Genomic DNA, 20,688 nt, shown 5'->3' with positions numbered 1-20,688 from the left:
ATATATATATATATATATATATATATATATATATATATATATATATATATATATATATATATATATATATATATATATATATATATATGTGTGTGTGTGTGTGCGTGTCTATGTGTATTTATATGTATACGTTGAGATGTATAGGTATGTATATTTGCGTGTGTGGACGTGTATGTGGGTGGATTGGGTCATTTCTTTCGTCTGTTTCCTTGCGCTACCTCGCTAACGCGGGAGACAGTGACAAAGGAAAATAAATGAATGAATAAATAAATATGTAAATATATATCTGTGTGTGTGTGTGTGTGTGTGTGTGTCTTCCCTCGTATTCATGGTATCATATATCGGTGAAGACCTTTTGCACGTAGACCCAGGAGAAATTCTCACCTTTTCCAGTGAATGGCAAATATTCTGCTGTCATCTTAGATATAATATCTCTAGTAATGAAGTAACTGATGAAATATTTATTTTCAAAAAATTGCTTATTATTATAGGTTGGCAATCTTCATTTGAATAATAATGACAACAATAAAAGAACATTGGAAGGCAGAATTCTTTGGCAATACAAATTGAATAATACATTATGTGGATTTGATGCTTGGCGAAAGTGTGTATTGAGCATGTCTCACTGACCCTCAATTCTCGTTTCGTAAACTTTCAGGAGATAATAACGGGCAGGGGAAAACTGACTGACCGTCACCTTGATCCAGGAATGAAGTAGATCGGATGGGTGGAGCCAGCTTGTATATAAAGGGGAACCGCCCGGCCAGCACCACAGTCCAGTTCTGTAGTCAACATGCTCTCAGTAAGGAACACTACTCCAGAAATGACACTCTAACTCAAAACAATTTTATAAATTTGAAGACATGTCCTCTATTTCACTTGATGAACACATCATGTACTCAGTATATCTTGAATTATATCTCATTTCTAATCTTTTTACTATATTTTGTGTAATGAGTTTCATGATATTTTCTTTTATGTTTAAGATAAGTATGAATGAAGTATAAATGAACTTGATCATTCTTATCACTATCAGGTGATCCTTGTTGCCTTAGTGGCGGTGGCGACCGCGGCGCCACAGGGCAGCTACTCGGCGCCCCCAAGATACACTTCTGATGAGATTCCCATCCTGTCCGACAACCGTGAGGGACCTGATCAGCATGGCAACTACAACTTCAACTTTGAAACTGGTGACGGCATCAGTCGTACCGAGGAGGGCGCCCCCCATGGCGAAGAAGGAGCTGTGGCATCCCAGGGATATTGGTCGTGAGTGAAACTTTTGTTTTATCATAACAAATTGGTAGGAAAAGCTTCTTGTTGCTTCATTCCTTTTAAACTTACAATCAGTCTCATATAATTGTCTCTGCCAAAACGTTAACATCCAACAGCTGCTGATGTTAGATATCTTATTCTCAACACACCTGGCATTTACACCTTCAAAATGTTCTGGAGTGTATTCAGTGGCAGAAACATACCTGTATGTGAGGCATGCCTGTATGTGAGACGTGGCAGTTTAAGGAATGCCTTTCATACGAAAACTGATCCTCCTCAGGTTCACCTTCCCTGACGGTACTCCCGGCAACTTCAAGTTCGTAGCTGACGGTGACGGATACAGGGTAGAGTCTGACTTAGTGCATCCTTTGCCTCCACACGCCATCGCGCAGATCGAGAAGGCTCGTCTTGAGGACTCAAGAGCAGCACCCAGCAGGAGCTACTCTTCCCCATAAAACAACCCTTCAATTCCCGAACAAAAGCACAACCCAGTGATAAGCGCTAAATGGCACCTTATTAATGGTGTTGCTGCTGGAAACGACTTGATCAACACTAAGCGTTTGTACATGTACAACTGATATCTTTACTCTTTTTCGTATTTATTGCATTCGCTATTTATGCTGAAAACACAAGATTTAAGCTTGCAATTAAAGTTGCAACATTAAACATTCAAGCATAAAAAAAAAATTATTCATTACCCTTCCATGAAATGATTCATGTTTATTTTTTTAAACACTAAGATGGCAATATGTTCATAATCATGGATGTCTGTCTTACAGATATAAACTATAGCTGAGAAATATCCAGTTGCAAATGAAGACTCCTTTAAAATGCGGAAGTCTGTTACTCTTCAGACTTTTGAAAATATTTCTACTAAGGCTATAAATTCATTATCCACAAGTTTACAGAGGCAACAAAAGCCTCGATCCTCAGTAAGACATGTCTTGGTACTCTCTAAAGAATTTTTCCTCTGATAGTGAACGTAAACGCTTCAAAAAATGTATTGCAGGAAGTGTTACATCAAATTCGTATGATAGTGAGTTTCAACTCTTAGGCATGATGCTGTAAGACTCGCCTTGAAAACCACTCCACAAGACTCCTTTCCGAAAAGTTAAAAATTTTTCATTGTCCTCTGAGGCAATCATCTCACTGTTGTACCAAGATGAAGTATTCTTCACCTCAAAGAAAAGTAGGTCACTGTATAGGATTTGTTTCCATGACATCTCGATGACAAGTCCATGGCCCAAGTAAGCACCAAATACATAATGATTGAGCATCTATGATGATTACCCTCATCATTAGTTTATTAGAAAAATAGATTTATGTATATACGTGTCTGGCTTTACTACGTACTTATAGAGAGGTATATCTTTGTGTAGTATACTTGATAGGTTGTATGTGTGGTGATTAGAGGTTAGTGGCATGTACGGAGCTTCAGATTAGGGAGAAACAATGTGGTTTCAGGAGAGGTGAAAGGTGTGTTGGTCAGGTGTCTACTTTGATGAATGTGTGAGAGAAATACTGAGAAAGAAAGAGGATTTTGCATTGTTGCTTATAATCCGTTTATGAGACGATTAATAAATTTGCCCAATGGAAGATGCTAAGAAAATTTGCTGTGGTAGGAAATCTGTAAAGCTGCTTGAAGCACTGATGTGCTTCATTGACAATATCAAGTCTATGTATGACTGGACATTTTTGGGTTTATGGTATAGCTAAACTTCTGCTTGTGATATCTAGCATATATCGCAAACCTACAAATATCTTTTCACATATTTTGTATGACTCTATATATCATTATATACTGATTAGGTCTCTGTTTCATCAATGTTTCAGGGACCATTTTGCTTATTTAATCCAGAATTCAGTGAAGATGAAATTTGCAATATTCCTAACACTGACTATAAATAACTGTATCCCAAACATTTCCATAATTCATCGAATAATTTTGTTATGCATCTTTTAACAATGTTCAGTCCAAAGAACCACTAGTGTGCAAAACCTTGTTCCTATCATCGCATTGCGAGAACTTTCTTAAAGTTCCTGTATTGTTAAACTTTTTTTGATATTTCATTATCAATATTCTAATACCATTGCATTCTTCAGCGGTAATAATACGGTCATGGAAAGTATTACGAAAAATTCTGTAACTTCTTTGAAGGGCTGTGTGTACAGTATCCCCTGTAAAGAGTGTGATGAGTTTCACATTGGTCAAAACGGTAAGGCTCTTAATATCAAACTTAAACAACATAAAGGTAGATTTACGTATTTTCAAGAACCGAATGCATTATATATCCCCATGAAAGACTTGACTGGAACAACGTTAAAATTATCATATACACTAACTCAGTAATGGATAAAATCTATATTGGGTTAAAACTATATTGGGAGTTCAATAGTCATTGCAAGGTGTAACTTACATTAGGATTTAACTATTATTTCAAGCTAGCTGTCTATTACAAATGCTCTGATGATGTCGGAGCATAAGGATGAGGAAGCACTTCAGATATAACTAGGGATACTAGGATTATATGTCTTGCCTCGTATTAATGGTATCATAAATCGGTAAAGACCTTTTGCATGCAGACCCAGAGGGAATTCTCACCTTTTTCAGTGAATGGCAAATATTCTTCTGTCAGAATTGGAAGGAAGAATTCATTGGCAATACAAAATGAATAATAGATTATGTGGATCTGATGCTTGGCGAAAGTGTGTATTGAGCATGCTTCATTGACCTTCAACTCTCGTTTCGTAAACTCTCAGGAGATAAGAATGGGCAGGGGAAAACTAACTGACCATCACCTTGATCCAGGAATGAAGTAGATCGGATGGGTGGAGCCAGCTTGTATATAAAGGGGAACCGCCCGGTCAGCACCACAGTCCAGTTCTGTAGTCAACATGCTCTCAGTAAGGAACACTACTCCAGAAATGACACTCTAACTCAAAACAATTTTATAAATTTGAAGACATGTCCTCTATTTCACTTGATGAACACATCATGTACTCAGTATATCTTGAATTATATCACCATTTAATGTTTTTATTAAGTTTTGTGTGTCATGAATTTCATGATATTTTCTATTATATATAAGAGAATTATGAATGAAGTATAAATGAACTTGATCATTCTTATCACTATCAGGTGATCCTTGTTGCCTTAGTGGCGGTGGCGACCGCGGCGCCACAGGGCAGCTACTCGGCGCCCCCAAGATACACTTCTGATGAGATTCCCATCCTGTCCGACAACCGTGAGGGACCTGATCAGCATGGCAACTACAACTTCAACTTCGAGACTGGTGACGGCATCAGTCGTACCGAGGAGGGCGCCCCACAGGGAGAAGAAGGAGCTGTGGCATCCCAGGGATATTGGTCGTGAGTGAAACTTTTGTTTTATCATAACAAATTGGTAGGAAAAGCTTCTTGTTGCTTCATTCCTTTTAAACTTACAATCAGTCTCATATAATTGTCTCTGCCAAAACGTTAACATCCAACAGCTGCTGATGTTAGATATCTTATTCTCAACAGACCTAGCATTTACACCTTCAAAATGTTCTGGAGTGTATTCAGTGGCAGAAACATACCTGTATGTGAGGCATGCCTGTATGTGAGACGTGGCAGTTTAAGGAATGCCTTTCATACGACAACTGATTCTCCTCAGGTTCACCTTCCCTGACGGTACTCCCGGCAACTTCAAGTTCGTAGCTGACGGTGACGGATACAGGGTAGAGTCTGACTTAGTGCATCCTTTGCCTCCACACGCCATCGCGCAGATCGAGAAGGCTCGTCTTGAGGACTCTAGAGCAGCACCCAGCAGGAGCTACTCTTCCCCATAAACCAACCCTTTAATTCCCGAACATTAGCACAACCCAGTGATAAGCGCTAAATGGCACCTTATTGATGGTGTTGCTGCTGGAAACGACTTTATCAACACTAAGCGTTTGTACATGTACAACTGATATCTTTACTCTTTTTCGTATTTATTGCATTCGCTATTTATGCTGAATACACAAGATTTAAGCTTGCAATTAAAGTTGCAACATTAAACATTCAAGCATAAAAAAAATCATTCATTACCCTTCCATGAAATGATTCATTTTTATTTTTTTAAACACTAAGATGGCAATATGTTCATAATCATGGATGTCTGTCTTTCAGATATAAACTATAGCTGAGAAATATCCAGTTGCAAATGAAGACTCCTTTAAAATGCGTAAGTCTGTTACTCTTCAGACTTTTGAAAATATTTCTACTAAGGCTATAAATTCATTATCCACAAGTTTACTGACGCAACAAAAGCCTCGATCCTCAGTAAGACATGTCTTGGTACTCTCTAAAGAATTTTTCCTCTGATAGTGAACGTAAACGCTTCAAAAAATGTATTGCAGGAAGTGTTACATCAAATTGGTATGATAGTGAGTTTCAACTCTTAGGCATGATGCTGTATGACTCGCCTTGAAAACCACTCCACAAGACTCCTCTCGGAAAAGTTAAAAATTTTTCATTGTCCTCTGAGGCAATCATCTCACTGTTGTACCAAGATGAAGTATTCTTCACCTCAAAGAAAAGTGGGTCACTGTATAGTATTTGTTTCCATGACATCTCGATGACAAGTCCATGGCCCAAGTAAGCACCAAATACATAATGATTGAGCATCTATGATGATTACCCTCATCATTAGTTTATTAGAAAAATAGATTTATGTATATACGTGTCCTGGCTTTACTACGTACTTATAGAGAGGTATATCTTTGTGTAGTATACTTGATAGGTTGTATGTGTGGTGATTAGAGGTTAGTGGCATGTACGGAGCTTCAGATTAGGGAGAAACAATGTGGTTTCAGGAGAGGTGAAAGGTGTGTTGGTCAGGTGTCTACTTTGATGAATGTGTGAGAGAAATACTGAGAAAGAAAGAGGATTTTGCATTGTTGCTTATAATCCGTTTATGAGACGATTAATAAATTTGCCCAATGGAAGATGCTAAGAAAATTTGCTGTGGTAGGAAATCTGTAAAGCTGCTTGAAGCACTGATGTGCTTCATTGACAATATCAAGTCTATGTATGACTGGACATTTTTGGGTTTATGGTATAGCTAAACTTCTGCTTGTGATATCTAGCATATATCGCAAACCTACAAATATCTTTTCACATATTTTGTATGACTCTATATATCATTATATACTGATTAGGTCTCTGTTTCATCAATGTTTCAGGGACCATTTTGCTTATTTAATCCAGAATTCAGTGAAGATGAAATTTGCAATATTCCTAACACTGACTATAAATAACTGTATCCCAAACGTTTCCATAACTCAACGAATAATTTTGTTATGTATCTTTTAACAATGTTCAGTCCAAAGAACCACTAGTGTGCAAAACCTTGTTCCTATCATCGCATTGCGAGAACTTTCTTAAAGTTCCTGTATTGTTAAACTTTTTTTGATATTTCATTATCAATATTCTAATACCATTGCAGTCTTCAGCGGTAATAATGCGGTCATGGAAGGTATTATGAAAAATTCTGTAACTTCTCTGAAGGGCTGTGTGTACAGTATACCATGTAAAAAATGCGATCAGTTTCACATTGGTCAAAACAGTGAGGCTCCTAATATCAAAACTAAACAAAATAAAGGTAGATTTCCGTATGGTCAAGAACCGAATGCATTATATATCCACCTGAAAGTCTTGACTGAAACAACGTTAGAATTATCATATGCACTAACTCAGTAGTGGATGAAAAGTATATTGGGTGGTCTCTTATCAAACGTAATAGAGATTCAGTGAATGAATTTTTTTTTACATATATTTTACAGATCCTTAGCTTGTCACTTCAAAAAGGTGAGGCCGTCGAGAGTGACCTGTATCATAATTCCTTCATCTATTCTGTGATTCATTTGCCGTCCTTGCCCATTGGCGGTTGTTTTATCATATTCTTGTTCTGTCTATTTGTTCTTAGTTCTAACAAAGTAATCACATGGAAGTGTTTAACACTTCTTATTTCTAAATCATCTTTCCACCTTCAATTTGGTCTCCCACTGCTCCTCCTTCCCTCCACCTCTTGGTGAATCTTTCCTCACTCATTCTCTCCATGTTACCAAACCATTTCAAAACACCCTCCTCTGTTTTTTCAACCACACTCTTTTTATCACCACACATCCCTCTTACTCTTTTATTACTTATTCGATCAAACCACCTCACACCACATATTGTCCTCAAGCATCTCATTTCCAGCATATCCACCCTCCTGCGCACAACTCTATCCATAGCCCACGCCTCGCAACCATACAACATTGTTGGAACCACTATTCCTTCAAACATACCCATTTTTGCTTTCCGAGATAATGTTCTCGACTTCCACACATTCTTCAAGAATTTTCGCCCCCTCCCCCACCCCATGATCCACTTCCGCTTCCATGGTTCCAACCGCTGCCTAATCCACTCCCAGATATCTCAAACACTTCGCTTCCTCCAGTTTTTCTCCATTCAAACATACCTCCCAATTGACTTGACCCTCAACCCTACTGTACCTAATAACCTTTCTCTTATTCACATTTACTCGCAACTTTCTTTTTTCACACAATTTACCAAAGTCAGTCACCAGCTTCTGCAGATTTTCACATGAATCAGCCACCAGCTGTATCATCAGTGAACAACAACTGACTCACTTCCCAAGCTCTCTCATCGACAACAGACTTCATACTTGCCCCTCTTTCCAAAACTCTTGCATTCACCTCCCTAACAACCCCATCCATAAACAAATTAAACAACCACGGAGACATCACACACTCCTGCCGCAAACCTACATTCACTGAGAACCAATCACTTTCCTCTCTTCCTTGTACAATGGCACTATGCAAGCATTCCGCCAATCCTCAGGCACCTCACCATGAATCATACATACATTAAATAACCTTACCAACCAGTCAACAATACAGTCACCCCCTTTTTCTATAAATTCCACTGCAATACCATCCAAACCTGCTGCCTTGCCGGCCTTCATCTTCCGCAAAGCTTTTACTACCTCTTCTTTGTTTACCAAATCATTTTCCCTAACCCTCTCACTTTGCACACCACCTCAACCAAAACACCCTTTATCTGCCACTCTATCATCAAACCCATTCAACAAACCTTCAAAATACTCACTCCATCTCCTTCTCACATCACCACTACTTGTTATCACCTTCCCATTAGCCCCCTTCACTGAAGTTAGTTGATAGGCGCGAGAAAGAGAGACTTTTAGATGTTAATGTGCTGAGGGGTGCAACTGGAGGGATGTCTGATCATTATCTTGTGGAGGCGAAGGTGAAGATTTGTAGAGGTTTTCAGAAAAGAAGAGAGAATGTTAGGGTGAAGAGAGTGGTGAGAGTAAGTGAGCTTGGGAAGGAGACTTGTGTGAGGAAGTACCAGGAGAGACTGAATAAAGAATGGAAAAAGGTGAGAACAAAGGACGTAAGGGGAATGGGAGAGGAATGGGATGTGTTGAGGGAAGCAGTGATGGCTTTCGCAAATGATGCTTGTGGCAGGAGATGCGTGGGAGGTGGGCAGATTAGAAAGGGTAGTGAGTGGTGGGATGAAGAAGTAAGATTATTAATTAAAGAGAAGAAAGAGGCATTTGGACGATTTTTGCAGGAAAATAATGCAAAGGAGCAAGAGGGGAAAAAGAGGGCAAATGAGAGTTGGGGTGAGAGAGTATCATTAAATTTTAGGGAGAATAAAAAGATGTTTTGGAAGGAGGTAGATAAAGTGCATTGGGTAAGACAAGGGAACAAATGGGAACTTCAGATATATATATATATATATATATATATATATATATATATATATATATATATATATATATATATATATATTTTTTTTTTTTTATTATACTTTGTCGCTGTCTCCCGCGTTTGCGAGGTAGCGCAAGGAAACAGACGAAAGAAATGGCCCAACCCCCCCCATACACATGTATATACATACGTCCACACACGCAAATATACATACCTACACAGCTTTCCATGGCTTACCCCAGACGCTTCACATGCCTTGATTCAATCCACTGACAGCACGTCAACCCCGGTATACCACATCGCTCCAATTCACTCTATTCCTTGCCCTCCTTTCACCCTCCTGCATGTTCAGGCCCCGATCACACAAAATCTTTTTCACTCCATCTTTCCACCTCCAATTTGGTCTCCCTCTTCTCCTTGTTCCCTCCACCTCCGACACATATATCCTCTTGGTCATCTGATCATTATCTTGTGGAGGCGAAGGTGAAGATTTGTAGAGGTTTTCAGAAAAGAAGAGAGAATGTTAGGGTGAAGAGAGTGGTGAGAGTAAGTGAGCTTGGGAAGGAGACTTGTGTGAGGAAGTACCAGGAGAGACTGAATAAAGAATGGAAAAAGGTGAGAACAAAGGACGTAAGGGGAATGGGAGAGGAATGGGATGTGTTGAGGGAAGCAGTGATGGCTTTCGCAAATGATGCTTGTGGCAGGAGATGCGTGGGAGGTGGGCAGATTAGAAAGGGTAGTGAGTGGTGGGATGAAGAAGTAAGATTATTAATTAAAGAGAAGAAAGAGGCATTTGGACGATTTTTGCAGGAAAATAATGCAAAGGAGCAAGAGGGGAAAAAGAGGGCAAATGAGAGTTGGGGTGAGAGAGTATCATTAAATTTTAGGGAGAATAAAAAGATGTTTTGGAAGGAGGTAGATAAAGTGCATTGGGTAAGACAAGGGAACAAATGGGAACTTCAGATATATATATATATATATATATATATATATATATATATATATATATATATATATATATATATATATATATATATATATATATATATATTTTTTTTTTTTTTTTTATTATACTTTGTCGCTGTCTCCCGCGTTTGCGAGGTAGCGCAAGGAAACAGACGAAAGAAATGGCCCAACCCCCCCCATACACATGTATATACATACGTCCACACACGCAAATATACATACCTACACAGCTTTCCATGGCTTACCCCAGACGCTTCACATGCCTTGATTCAATCCACTGACAGCACGTCAACCCCGGTATACCACATCGCTCCAATTCACTCTATTCCTTGCCCTCCTTTCACCCTCCTGCATGTTCAGGCCCCGATCACACAAAATCTTTTTCACTCCATCTTTCCACCTCCAATTTGGTCTCCCTCTTCTCCTTGTTCCCTCCACCTCCGACACATATATCCTCTTGGTCAATCTCTCCTCACTCATTCTCTCCATGTGCCCAAACCACTTCAAAACACCCTCTTCTGCTCTCTCAACCACGCTCTTTTTATTTCCACACATCTCTCTTACCCTTACGTTACTCACTCGATCAAACCACCTCACACCACACATTGTCCTCAAACATCTCATTTCCAGCACATCCATCCTCCTGGGCACAACTCTATCCATAGCCCACGCCTCGCAACCATACAACATTGTTGGAACCACTATTCCTTCAAACATACCCATTTTTGCTTTCCGAGATAATGTTCTCGACTTCCACACATTCTTCAAGGCCCCCAGAATTTTCGCCCCCTCCCCCACCCTATGACCCACTTCCGCTTCCATGGTTCCATCCGCTGCCAGATCCACTCCCAGATATCTAAAACACTTCACTTCCTCCAGTTTTTCTCCATTCAAACTCACCTCCCAATTGACTTGACCCTCAACCCTACTGTACCTAATAACCTTGCTCTTATTCACATTTACTCTTAACTTTCTTCTTCCACACACTTTACCAAACTCAGTCACCAGCTTCTGCAGTTTCTCACATGAATCAGCCACCAGCGCTGTATCATCAGCGAACAACAACTGACTCACTTCCCAAGCTCTCTCATCCCCAACAGACTTCATACTTGCCCCTCTTTCCAAAACTCTTGCATTTACCTCCCTAACAACCCCATCCATAAACAAATTAAACAACCATGGAGACATCATACACCCCTGCCGCAAACCTACATTCACTGAGAACCAATCACTTTCCTCTCTTCCTACACGTACACATGCCTTACATCCTCGATAAAAACTTTTCACTGCTTCTAACAACTTTCCTCCCACACCATATATTCTTAATACCTTCCACAGAGCATCTCTATCAACTCTATCATATGCCTTCTCCAGATCCATAAATGCTACATACAAATCCATTTGCTTTTCTAAGTATTTCTCACATACATTCTTCAAAGCAAACACCTGATCCACACATCCTCTACCACTTCTGAAACCACACTGCTCTTCCCCAATCTAATGCTCTGTACATGCCTTCACCCTCTCAATCAATACCCTCCCATATAATTTACCAGGAATACTCAACAAACTTATACCTCTGTAATTTGAGCACTCACTCTTATCCCCTTTGCCTTTGTACAATGGCACTATGCACGCATTCCGCCAATCCTCAGGCACCTCACCATGAGTCATACATACATTAAATAACCTTACCAACCAGTCAACAATACAGTCACCCCCTTTTTTAATAAATTCCACTGCAATACCATCTTTCTTTTCTTTTAAACTATTCACCATTTCCCGCGTTAGCGAGGTAGCGTTAAGAACAGAGGACTGGGCCTTTTTTGGAATATCCTCACCTGGCCCCCTCTGTTCCTTCTTTTGGAAAATTAAAAAAAAAAACGAGAAAGGAGGATTTCCAGCCCCCCGCTCCCTCCCCTTTTAGTCGCCTTCTACGACACGCAGGGAATACGTGGGAAGTATTCTTAATCCCCTATATATATATATATATATATATATATATATATATATATATATATATATATATATATATATATATATATATATATATATATATATATATATCATATATATATATATATATCAATATACATATATATATATATATATATATATATATATATATATATATATATATATATATATATATATATATCAAGGTATTCCTATGACTCCACGGTAAAAATGAAACATGAAAAGTTCGCAAGTGCACTTCCGTGTAATAATCACATCATCTGGGGAGACACAAGTGAGAAATATAACTGTAAGTTGATGTACATCGAAGAGACGAAGCTAGGACGCCATTGGTAAGCATGCAATCCTCCAAGAAGACAAGGGGCGTTCATAAACTTATCATTTTACAAATGTTATCAACAATAAAGTTATCTAATTTGTATAGACTATCACTAATATTAAGATTATAATTTTTTGTGTATTCAGTGATAGAAGATTCAATGATATTTTTCGTGGTAGTAGAGTTAATGACTGAGATGTCACTCCAGTCAATACAATGATCATAGTTTTTAAAGTGATTAAACAAGGCATTTGATTTTTGTTCCTTTCTTATACTATATTTATATTGCTTAAGTCTAACAGAAAGATCGTTACCATTCTGCCAAACATAAAATTTATCACAATATAGACATGGCGCTATATAGACGCATCCAGGAGAATTTTCTGGTGAATTTCTGATTAAGATATTCCTTATACTATTATTGTTGCTAAAGGCAACATTTATATTAAAGGATTTAAGCAACATGGGAAGTAAAGTGAAATTATTGTTAAAAGAGAGAACTAAAATATTCTTGAGGTCAATTGGAGGCTTGGGCTCAACTCTATAAAACGATTTCTTTGCTAACTTAAGGGATTTATCAATGAAAGATCTAGAGTACTTTAACTTAGATCCAATAGAATATATTTTCTCAAACTCATCATCAATAAACTCTGGACTGCAAATAAGTAATGCACTAAGGAACTTAGATTGAAACAATGATAATCTAACTCTGCCATGTTGAGATGAGTAATAATGGATATATGAGCATACATTGGTAGGTTTTCTGTATATGCTAAACTTAAACTTGTTTCCTTGCCCATGGATCATACAATATAAAAATGGTAACATACCATTATTTTCATTTTCTGCAGTAAATTTGATTGAAGGTACTAAATTGATAACTAAGGGGAGAAATATTTGTAAATTTTCATTTGTTGGTCAAACACAAAGAACATCATCTACATACCTCAACCAAATTGTGTTAGAAGGTAAGGTATTCTTTAGTAATTTTGTTTCAAAAAATTCCATATAAAGATTAATTAGTGCAGGTGAAAGAGGGTTACCAATTGCCATACCAAATATTTGAGCATAATAGTCTACATTGAATTGAAATACACAGACTTTTATACACAATGTTATCAGTTCAATGAAAAGAGACTTTGAAATAGGTAAATGAATATCATCCAAGACATCAAATAAATATTCTAAAAGGTCATCAACTGGAACTTTTGTGAAAAGTGAGGAAACATCAAAGCTAACTAATTTGAAATCAAAATTAACACTGATGTTGTTTAGCTTGTTGACTAAATCTACATTGTTCATGATATCAGAATTTGATACCTTACCCACTAAAGGGCTTAATAAGGAAACTAACCATTTTGCCAATTTATATGTGATGGAGCCTACTGAACTCACTATAGGCCTTGCTGGAAAATTCTGTTTATGTATTTTGATAAGTCCTTATATGTACAGCGATGAAGGGGACAAAGATGACAAACTTTTGATAAGAGAACCATTACCTTTCAACAACAACTTCATTTCTTTATTGAAATGGGAATTAACTGCTTCTAAGGGATTTTTATTGAGTTCAGAATATGTTGTGTCATCATCTAAAAGATCATCCATTTTCGATAAATATGTCTTAAAATATGTCTTATGTCTAAAATCACAACAGTGTTAGCCTCATCTGCTTTAGTAATATGTCTATTCTTGTCTGTTTTTAAGGTGTTAATAGCTCTTACAAATCTTTTCGGGCAAATATGTTCCACTGGCTTTGACAAACTGGCATACACTAAACCCTTGCAGACTTACAGATATTAATCTTATCATTAGTTAAATCACTGTATTTCTCTAAATTACAAAAAGACTTTATGACTTCAACACAGCTGGCTTCCCTGTTAGAGCACACAAAACTTAATCCATAGAATAATGTACACAAGGAATCTTTATCTACTTTTTTATTAGACAGGTTTACCAGAAGAGAACGGTTTGTGTTCTTAATCCAGTCGCTGTTTTTGATAAGATGGCCCAACTTACAATTTAGTGTCATTTGTATACTATTGCGTTCATTCCTTAATCTATCACCTGTACTAAGTAATCTTTATATGGAGTTTTTGAAACAAAATCAGTAAAGGATATCTTACCTTCTAATGCAGCTTGGTTTAGGTATGTAGATGATATTCTTTGTGTTTGGCCAACAAATGAAAATTTACAAATATTTCTCCCCTTAGTTAACAATTTAGTACCTTCCATCATATTCACTATAGGAAATGAAAATAATGGTATGTTACCACTTTTAGATTGCATGATCCATAGGCATGGAGACCAGTTTAAGTTTAGCATATACATAAAACTTACTAATGTATGCCCATATATCCATTATTACTCATCTCAACATGACAGAGTTAAATTATCATCATTTCAATCTATGTTCCTTAAGGCATTACGTATTTGCAGTCCAGAGTTTATTGATGATGAGTTTGAGAAGATATATTCTATTGGATCTAACTTACAGTACCCTAGATCTTTCGTTGATAAATCTCTTAAGTTAGCAAAGAAATCATTTTATAGAGCTGAGCCCAAACCTCCCAGTGACACCAAGAATCTTTTAGTTCTCCTTTTGATAATTTTACTTTATTTCCCATGTTGCTTAAATCCTTTAATGTAAATGTTGCCTTTAGCAACAATAATACTATAAGGAATATCTTAATCAGGAATTCACCAGAAAATTCTCCTAGATGCATCTATAAAGTGCCATGTGGAAATTGTGATAAACTTTATGTTGGGCAGACTGGTAAGTATCGTTCTGTTAGACTTGAGCAACATAAATATAGTATAAGAACGGGACAAGAATCAAATGCCTTGTTTAATCACGTTAAAAACTAAGATCATTGTATTGCCTGGAGTAGTGCCATCTCAGTTATTAACTCTAACTCTATTACCATGAGAAATATCATTGAATCTTCTATTATCAAATTCACAAAGATTATTATTAGTGATGGCCTATACAAATTAGATAACTTTATTGTTGATAAAATTCTTAAAATGATAAGTTTATGAACGCTAGTTGTCTGTCTTTTACAATCGCATGTTTACCAAATGGCGTCCTAGCCTCGTCTCTTCGATATATCAACTGACTGTCATATTCCTCTCTTGTGTCTCTCCTGATGATGTCATTATTACACGAAAGTGCACTTGGGAACTTATCGTGTTTCATTTTCCCCGTGGACTCATTTTGATCACGCACAAAATTGTGATCCTTTTCAACATGGATTCCACAGGCTCTTCTATTACTTCTCTACAAGCTGTCCTGGACTTTCTCTTTTCGTTATTGCTTTCTCCAAATCGATAATCAAGGCCCACCAACTGAAGCTACGGTTTGGATTCCTTAGGAAATGCCTTGATGAACAAGTGAAGCCAAGATCTGTCCTACCTCAACGATTGTTGCAGCTGTCTGGTCGACCATTTGACCAATTCCAAAACATCATTCTAAAGAAACACATTGAATTAAAGAAACTTGAAATGGGGGAGGCTTTCCGCATTTCCAGAGAGAAGAAATGTACCTTTCAAATGGCAATAGCAAGACATATTGCAAGAACCGGATGCTGGACTATTGCTATGATAGATTAGGGAATGAACGCAATAGGCTACAAATGACACAAAATTGTAAGTCGGACCATCTTATTAAAGACAGCGACTGGACTAAGAACACAAAACCTTCTTTTGCGATAAAACTGTCCAATAAACAACTAGATAAGGATTCCTTGCTTGCATTAGGCTATGGATTAAGTTTTGTGTGCTCTAACATGGAAGCCAGCTGTGTTGATGTCACAAAGTACTTTTGTAATTTAAAAAAATACAGTAATTTAAGTAATGATGAAATTAATATCTGTAAGGGTTTAGTGTATGCCAGTTTGTCAAAACCAGTTGAACCTAATTGCCCTAAAAGATTTATAAAAGCTATCAAAACCTTAAAAAAGACTAGGATATGCATATTACTAAAGCACATAAGGCTAACACTGTTGTGATTTTAGACAAAAGTAACTATTTATCTAAAATGAATGATCTTCTAAATGATGACACAACATATTCTAAACTCAGTAAAATCCCTTAGAAGCAGTTAATTTCCATTTCAATAAAGAAATGAAGTTGTTGTTGAAAGGTAATGGCTCTCCTATCAAATGTTTGTCATCTTTGTCCCCTTCATTGCCATATATGTATGGACTTATCAAAACACATAAACAGGATTTTCCAGCAAGACCTATAGTGAGTTAAGTAGGCTCCATCACATATAAATTGCCGAAATGGTTAGTTTCTTAATTAAACCCTTTCGTGGGTAAGGTATCAAATTCTAATATATTGAACAGTGTAGATTTAATCAACACGCTTAACACTATCAATGTTGATTTTTATTTCAAACTAGTTAGCTTTGATGTTTCCTCACTTTCACAAAAGTTCCAGTTGATGACCTTTTAGAATATTCATCTGATGTCTTGGATGATATTCATTTACCTGCTTCAAAATCTGTTTTCATTGAACTGATAAAATTGTGTATAAAGACTGTATTTCAACTCATTGTAGATTATTATGCTCAAAGATTTGGTATGGCAATGGGTAACCTTCTTTTACCTGCACTAAGTAATCTTTATATGGAATTTTTTGAAGCAAAATTACTAAAGGACATCTTACCTTCTAATGCAATTTGGTTGAGGTAAGTAGATGTTCATCGTGTTTGGCCAACAAATGAAAATTTACAAATATATCTCCCCTTACCTAACAATTTAGTACCTTCATCAAATTTACTGTAGGAAATGAAAATAATGGTATGCTACCATTTTTAGATTGCCTGATCCATTGGCAAGAAAACAATCTTAAGTTTAGCATATGCAGAAAACCTACCAATGTATGCTCATATATCCATTATTACTCATCTCGACAGAGTTGAATTATCGTCATTTCAATCTATGTTCCTTAGGGCATTACTTATTTGCAGTCCAGAGTTTATTGATGATGAGTTTGAGAGGATATATTTTATTGGATCTAAGTTAAAGTACCCTAAATCTTTCATTGATAAATCCCTTAAGTTACCAAAGAAGTCATTTTATAGAGTTGAGCCCAAACCTCCCATTGACACCAAGAATCTTTTGGTTCTCCCTTTTGATAATAATTTTACTTTACTTCCCATGTTGCTTAAATCCTTTAACGTAAATGTTGTCTTTAGCAACAATAATACTATAAGGAATATCTTAATCAGGAATTCACCAGAAAATTCTAGTGGATGCAACTATCAAGTGCCATGTGGAAATTGTAATAAATTTTATGTTGGTCAGACTGGTAAGGATCTTTCTGTTAGACTTAAGCAACATAGATATAGTATAAGAACGGGACAAGAATCAAATACCTTGTTTAATCACGTTAAAAATTATGATCATTGTATTGACTGGAGTAATGCCATCTCAGTTATTAACTCTAACTCTATTACCAAGAGAAATATCATTGAATCTTCTATCATCAAATACACAAAGATTTATAATCTTGATATTACTGATGGTCTATATAAATTAGATAACTTTATTGTTGATAAAATTCTTAAAATGATAAGTTTATGAAAGCTTGTTGTCTGTCTTTTACAATCGCATGTTTACCAAATGGCGTCCTAGCCTCGTCTCTTCGATATATCAACTGACTGTTATATTTTTCTGTTGTGTCTCCCCTGATGATGTGATTATTACACGAAAGTGCACTTGGGAACTTACAGTATCATTTTCCCCGTGGACTCATAGGAATATATATATATATATATATATATATATATATATATATATATACAGATAACGACGACAATTGGAAAAATTGTAAGAAAATGAGGAAGTCTTCGTTTCCTTGCGCTACCTCGCAAACGCGGGAGACAGCGACAAAGTATAATAAAAAAAGAATAATATATATATATATATATATATATATATATATATATATATTTATGAATATATATATGTATATATATATATATATATATATATATATATATATATATATATATATATATATTCATAAATATATATATATATATATATATATATATATATATATATATATATATATATATATATATATATATATATATATATATCTAGAAAGCGTTTATGAGATTGTTTTGGCTAAGGCGTTCAGCTAACATAAAAATAAAGAGATTTGAAAGAACTGGTTGGCAGGATGAGAGTAATTGTCCGGTCTTCAAATGTAGAACAATAAGACACTGGCGTTTCCTAATCTTAGTGCCGTAGTAACACTCTGGGTGCAAAATAGACATTTATACTTAACTGTATAAGGTCTGCACACTGCTTCTAGGTTAGGTGCCTGCAGGACACATGCGTTCAAAAGAAGTCCTTTTACATGTCAGAAAGATGCAAGTCCATAATTCTCTGAACAGCGGAATCTGTTGCCTTTCTTCAGTAAACTGATATAGTGAGCAGGAACGTCAGGAACATTTTTTTGGTGTTGGTGCAAAAGTCTCAGAATAGATGTAACAAATGATATGCCACTGGAATTGGTGCTTAGGAACCGGGTTCCTTTCCAGTATGCATCATTGACACTGATGATAAGATATGTTGTGAGATATTAAAATTCATAGCTGATATTCAAGCTGGGAAATATATATACGCAGTAAAGACTTATTTTTATGTCTTCAAATTGACCCGGACAGACGGATGGACTGGTCTCACTGGGAGCGTATGAAATTTGTTCTCTCTCTCTCTCTCTCTCTCTCTCTCTCTCTCTCTCTCTCTCTCTCTCTCTCTCTCTCTCTCTCTCTCTCTCTCTCTCTCTCTCTCTCCTTACCTCCAAAACAATAGCAACAGAAAACTGAAGAACAGGAAGAATAGTGGATCATAAATTACACCAAAATTACTTTGCCTTTTATTTCTAAGATCTTTTCTCGTCAGAGGGTCCTAACACGAAACCGAACTCTGACTGGGCTGCCTCAAGTCTATTTAACAATAGCCAGAGATATGCAAAAGTGCAACTTCAGTGCTAAATGAAAACTTTACTGGCGTTACTTGAAATGTATTTACAAGAAGAGGAGGTACGTAGCCAAAAAACAAAAACAAAATAGCACATAATACCAATGAATTTTACCTCTTTGGTCAAGCCAGAAATCCATTGATACCTTGTAAACCTCTGAGAACCTCATAGGGAGTAAATTTGATTGGGATGAGAGGGAGAACTTAAATTACATAGCAGAGAGGCTGGAGTTTGTTACGATGTGAACGGCGAAAGCAAACGGGAAGGAAAGGCAAGGACGTCAACTGTATGTAATGCACTAAGGTATCATAATCATCTTTATTTTCGTGAGGATATTGGTACAAAATATATTTCTAAATAATTCCCCAAAGATAAATATGCATAAGGCTATTATTGATAGATAATTATGTAATGTATTTCCAATATTCATCTACACAAGGATAGAAAACTTGTACCCTGTGCTGTGTGAGAAAATGGTCCTATTAGAAAAGGTAACAGATATTATACATAAGGGCATATTGATTTAAAGTCGGGCTTAAGGAAAGGATTCAACTGCGTTTCAGTCCCTATGGGAGGAACTGGTGCAAGGATTTCAGTAATGGTTTTAGATGAGAAGGTTAATGTGGTACTATCATTATCATCATTGTAGATAATACATATTTTGTATGGTTCTCTATGTTTAAAACTGGTATGATTCAGCTTTTGCTGATGGAAACAGACAAGCGTTGAGGAATTTTTGATATCATCCGATTTCTTTTTTAGGTTTGCTCAGATATGTTATTATGTCTTCAGATATAATCAGATGTTACATCATCTGATATAACCAGGTGAGGTATACTTGGTCAGGATGTTAAGACTTATCTGGCGTAGATAGATACTGAGATTTATTCGAAGTAGACAAATATATCTTGAGGAGCTTCATGTCAAAAAAAACATTAAAATTTTTTGTAGTGATCTCTGTGATTTATCAAAGATTAATCACAGTTGATGGTGTGGCTAAGCTACGGAACCTGTTGTTTATGACGTACTGATTATATACACTTAACTGATAGAAATTTACAACTAAACATACTTCATTGGGTTGTAGAGCCAGCGGGAGCAACATATGAGAGACAAACCCAAGAAAGCAAATCGAATGCAACAATTTTTTTCCTACTTTTTTCAATATTCCTGTTCATCACTTCCCAGTTCTAGTAAATGGAAACATATCAGTTTGGTTGCCAATATCATTGTGTTTATGAATATGCCCGAGAGTTCAAGTCACCCATTAAACTCAAACGCACCTGATTAACACCTCTCATCTCCAGGTCAGGTTGTCTAATAACTGGATGTATTGCATCAGGTTTCTAGTCTACAGCTGTTCATAAATGGCTAGCTTATAACAGGTCTCTC

The 20,688-nt window shown here is 36.5% G+C and overlaps 2 protein-coding genes across 3 annotated transcripts in view; both read left to right on the top strand.

The window, feature by feature from the left end:
• The first annotated feature begins 762 nt into the window (after positions 1-762).
• Positions 763-1,973, top strand: LOC139765416 (cuticle protein AM/CP1114-like). The gene is made up of 3 exons (XM_071692777.1): positions 763-802; positions 1,037-1,266; positions 1,553-1,973. Exons 1-3 carry the CDS (start codon positions 794-796, stop codon positions 1,725-1,727), a joined length of 414 nt encoding a protein of 137 aa, XP_071548878.1. The 5' UTR covers positions 763-793; the 3' UTR covers positions 1,728-1,973.
• A 2,138-nt stretch (positions 1,974-4,111) lies between these two features.
• The window catches only part of LOC139765415 (cuticle protein AM1199-like), a 24,555-nt gene continuing 7,978 nt past the window's right edge, over positions 4,112-20,688 (top strand). Inside the window, exons 1-3 of one of the 2 annotated variants that reach the window (XM_071692774.1) lie at positions 4,112-4,176; positions 4,412-4,641; positions 4,928-5,323. In XM_071692774.1, the coding sequence (XP_071548875.1) occupies positions 4,168-4,176; positions 4,412-4,641; positions 4,928-5,102 (414 nt within the window). In that variant the 5' untranslated portion in view covers positions 4,112-4,167 and the 3' untranslated portion in view covers positions 5,103-5,323. Of the gene's footprint in view, positions 4,177-4,411; positions 4,642-4,927; positions 5,324-20,688 lie in introns of those variants that run through there. The other variant, XM_071692776.1, reaches the window with a different exon arrangement.

This window comes from Panulirus ornatus, chromosome 55, assembly GCF_036320965.1.
Source record: "Panulirus ornatus isolate Po-2019 chromosome 55, ASM3632096v1, whole genome shotgun sequence".
In the NCBI taxonomy this organism is placed as follows: domain Eukaryota; kingdom Metazoa; phylum Arthropoda; class Malacostraca; order Decapoda; family Palinuridae; genus Panulirus; species Panulirus ornatus.
This window is presented reverse-complemented; position numbering and strand designations above follow the sequence as displayed.

What these genes read in the sequence shown, in the direction of transcription:
- LOC139765416 (XM_071692777.1), top strand. An exon ending in GCATCCCAGGGATATTGGTC is followed by an intron (nt 1,267 to 1,552) that starts GTGAGTGAAACT and finishes GATCCTCCTCAG; the next exon opens with GTTCACCTTCCCTGACGGTA.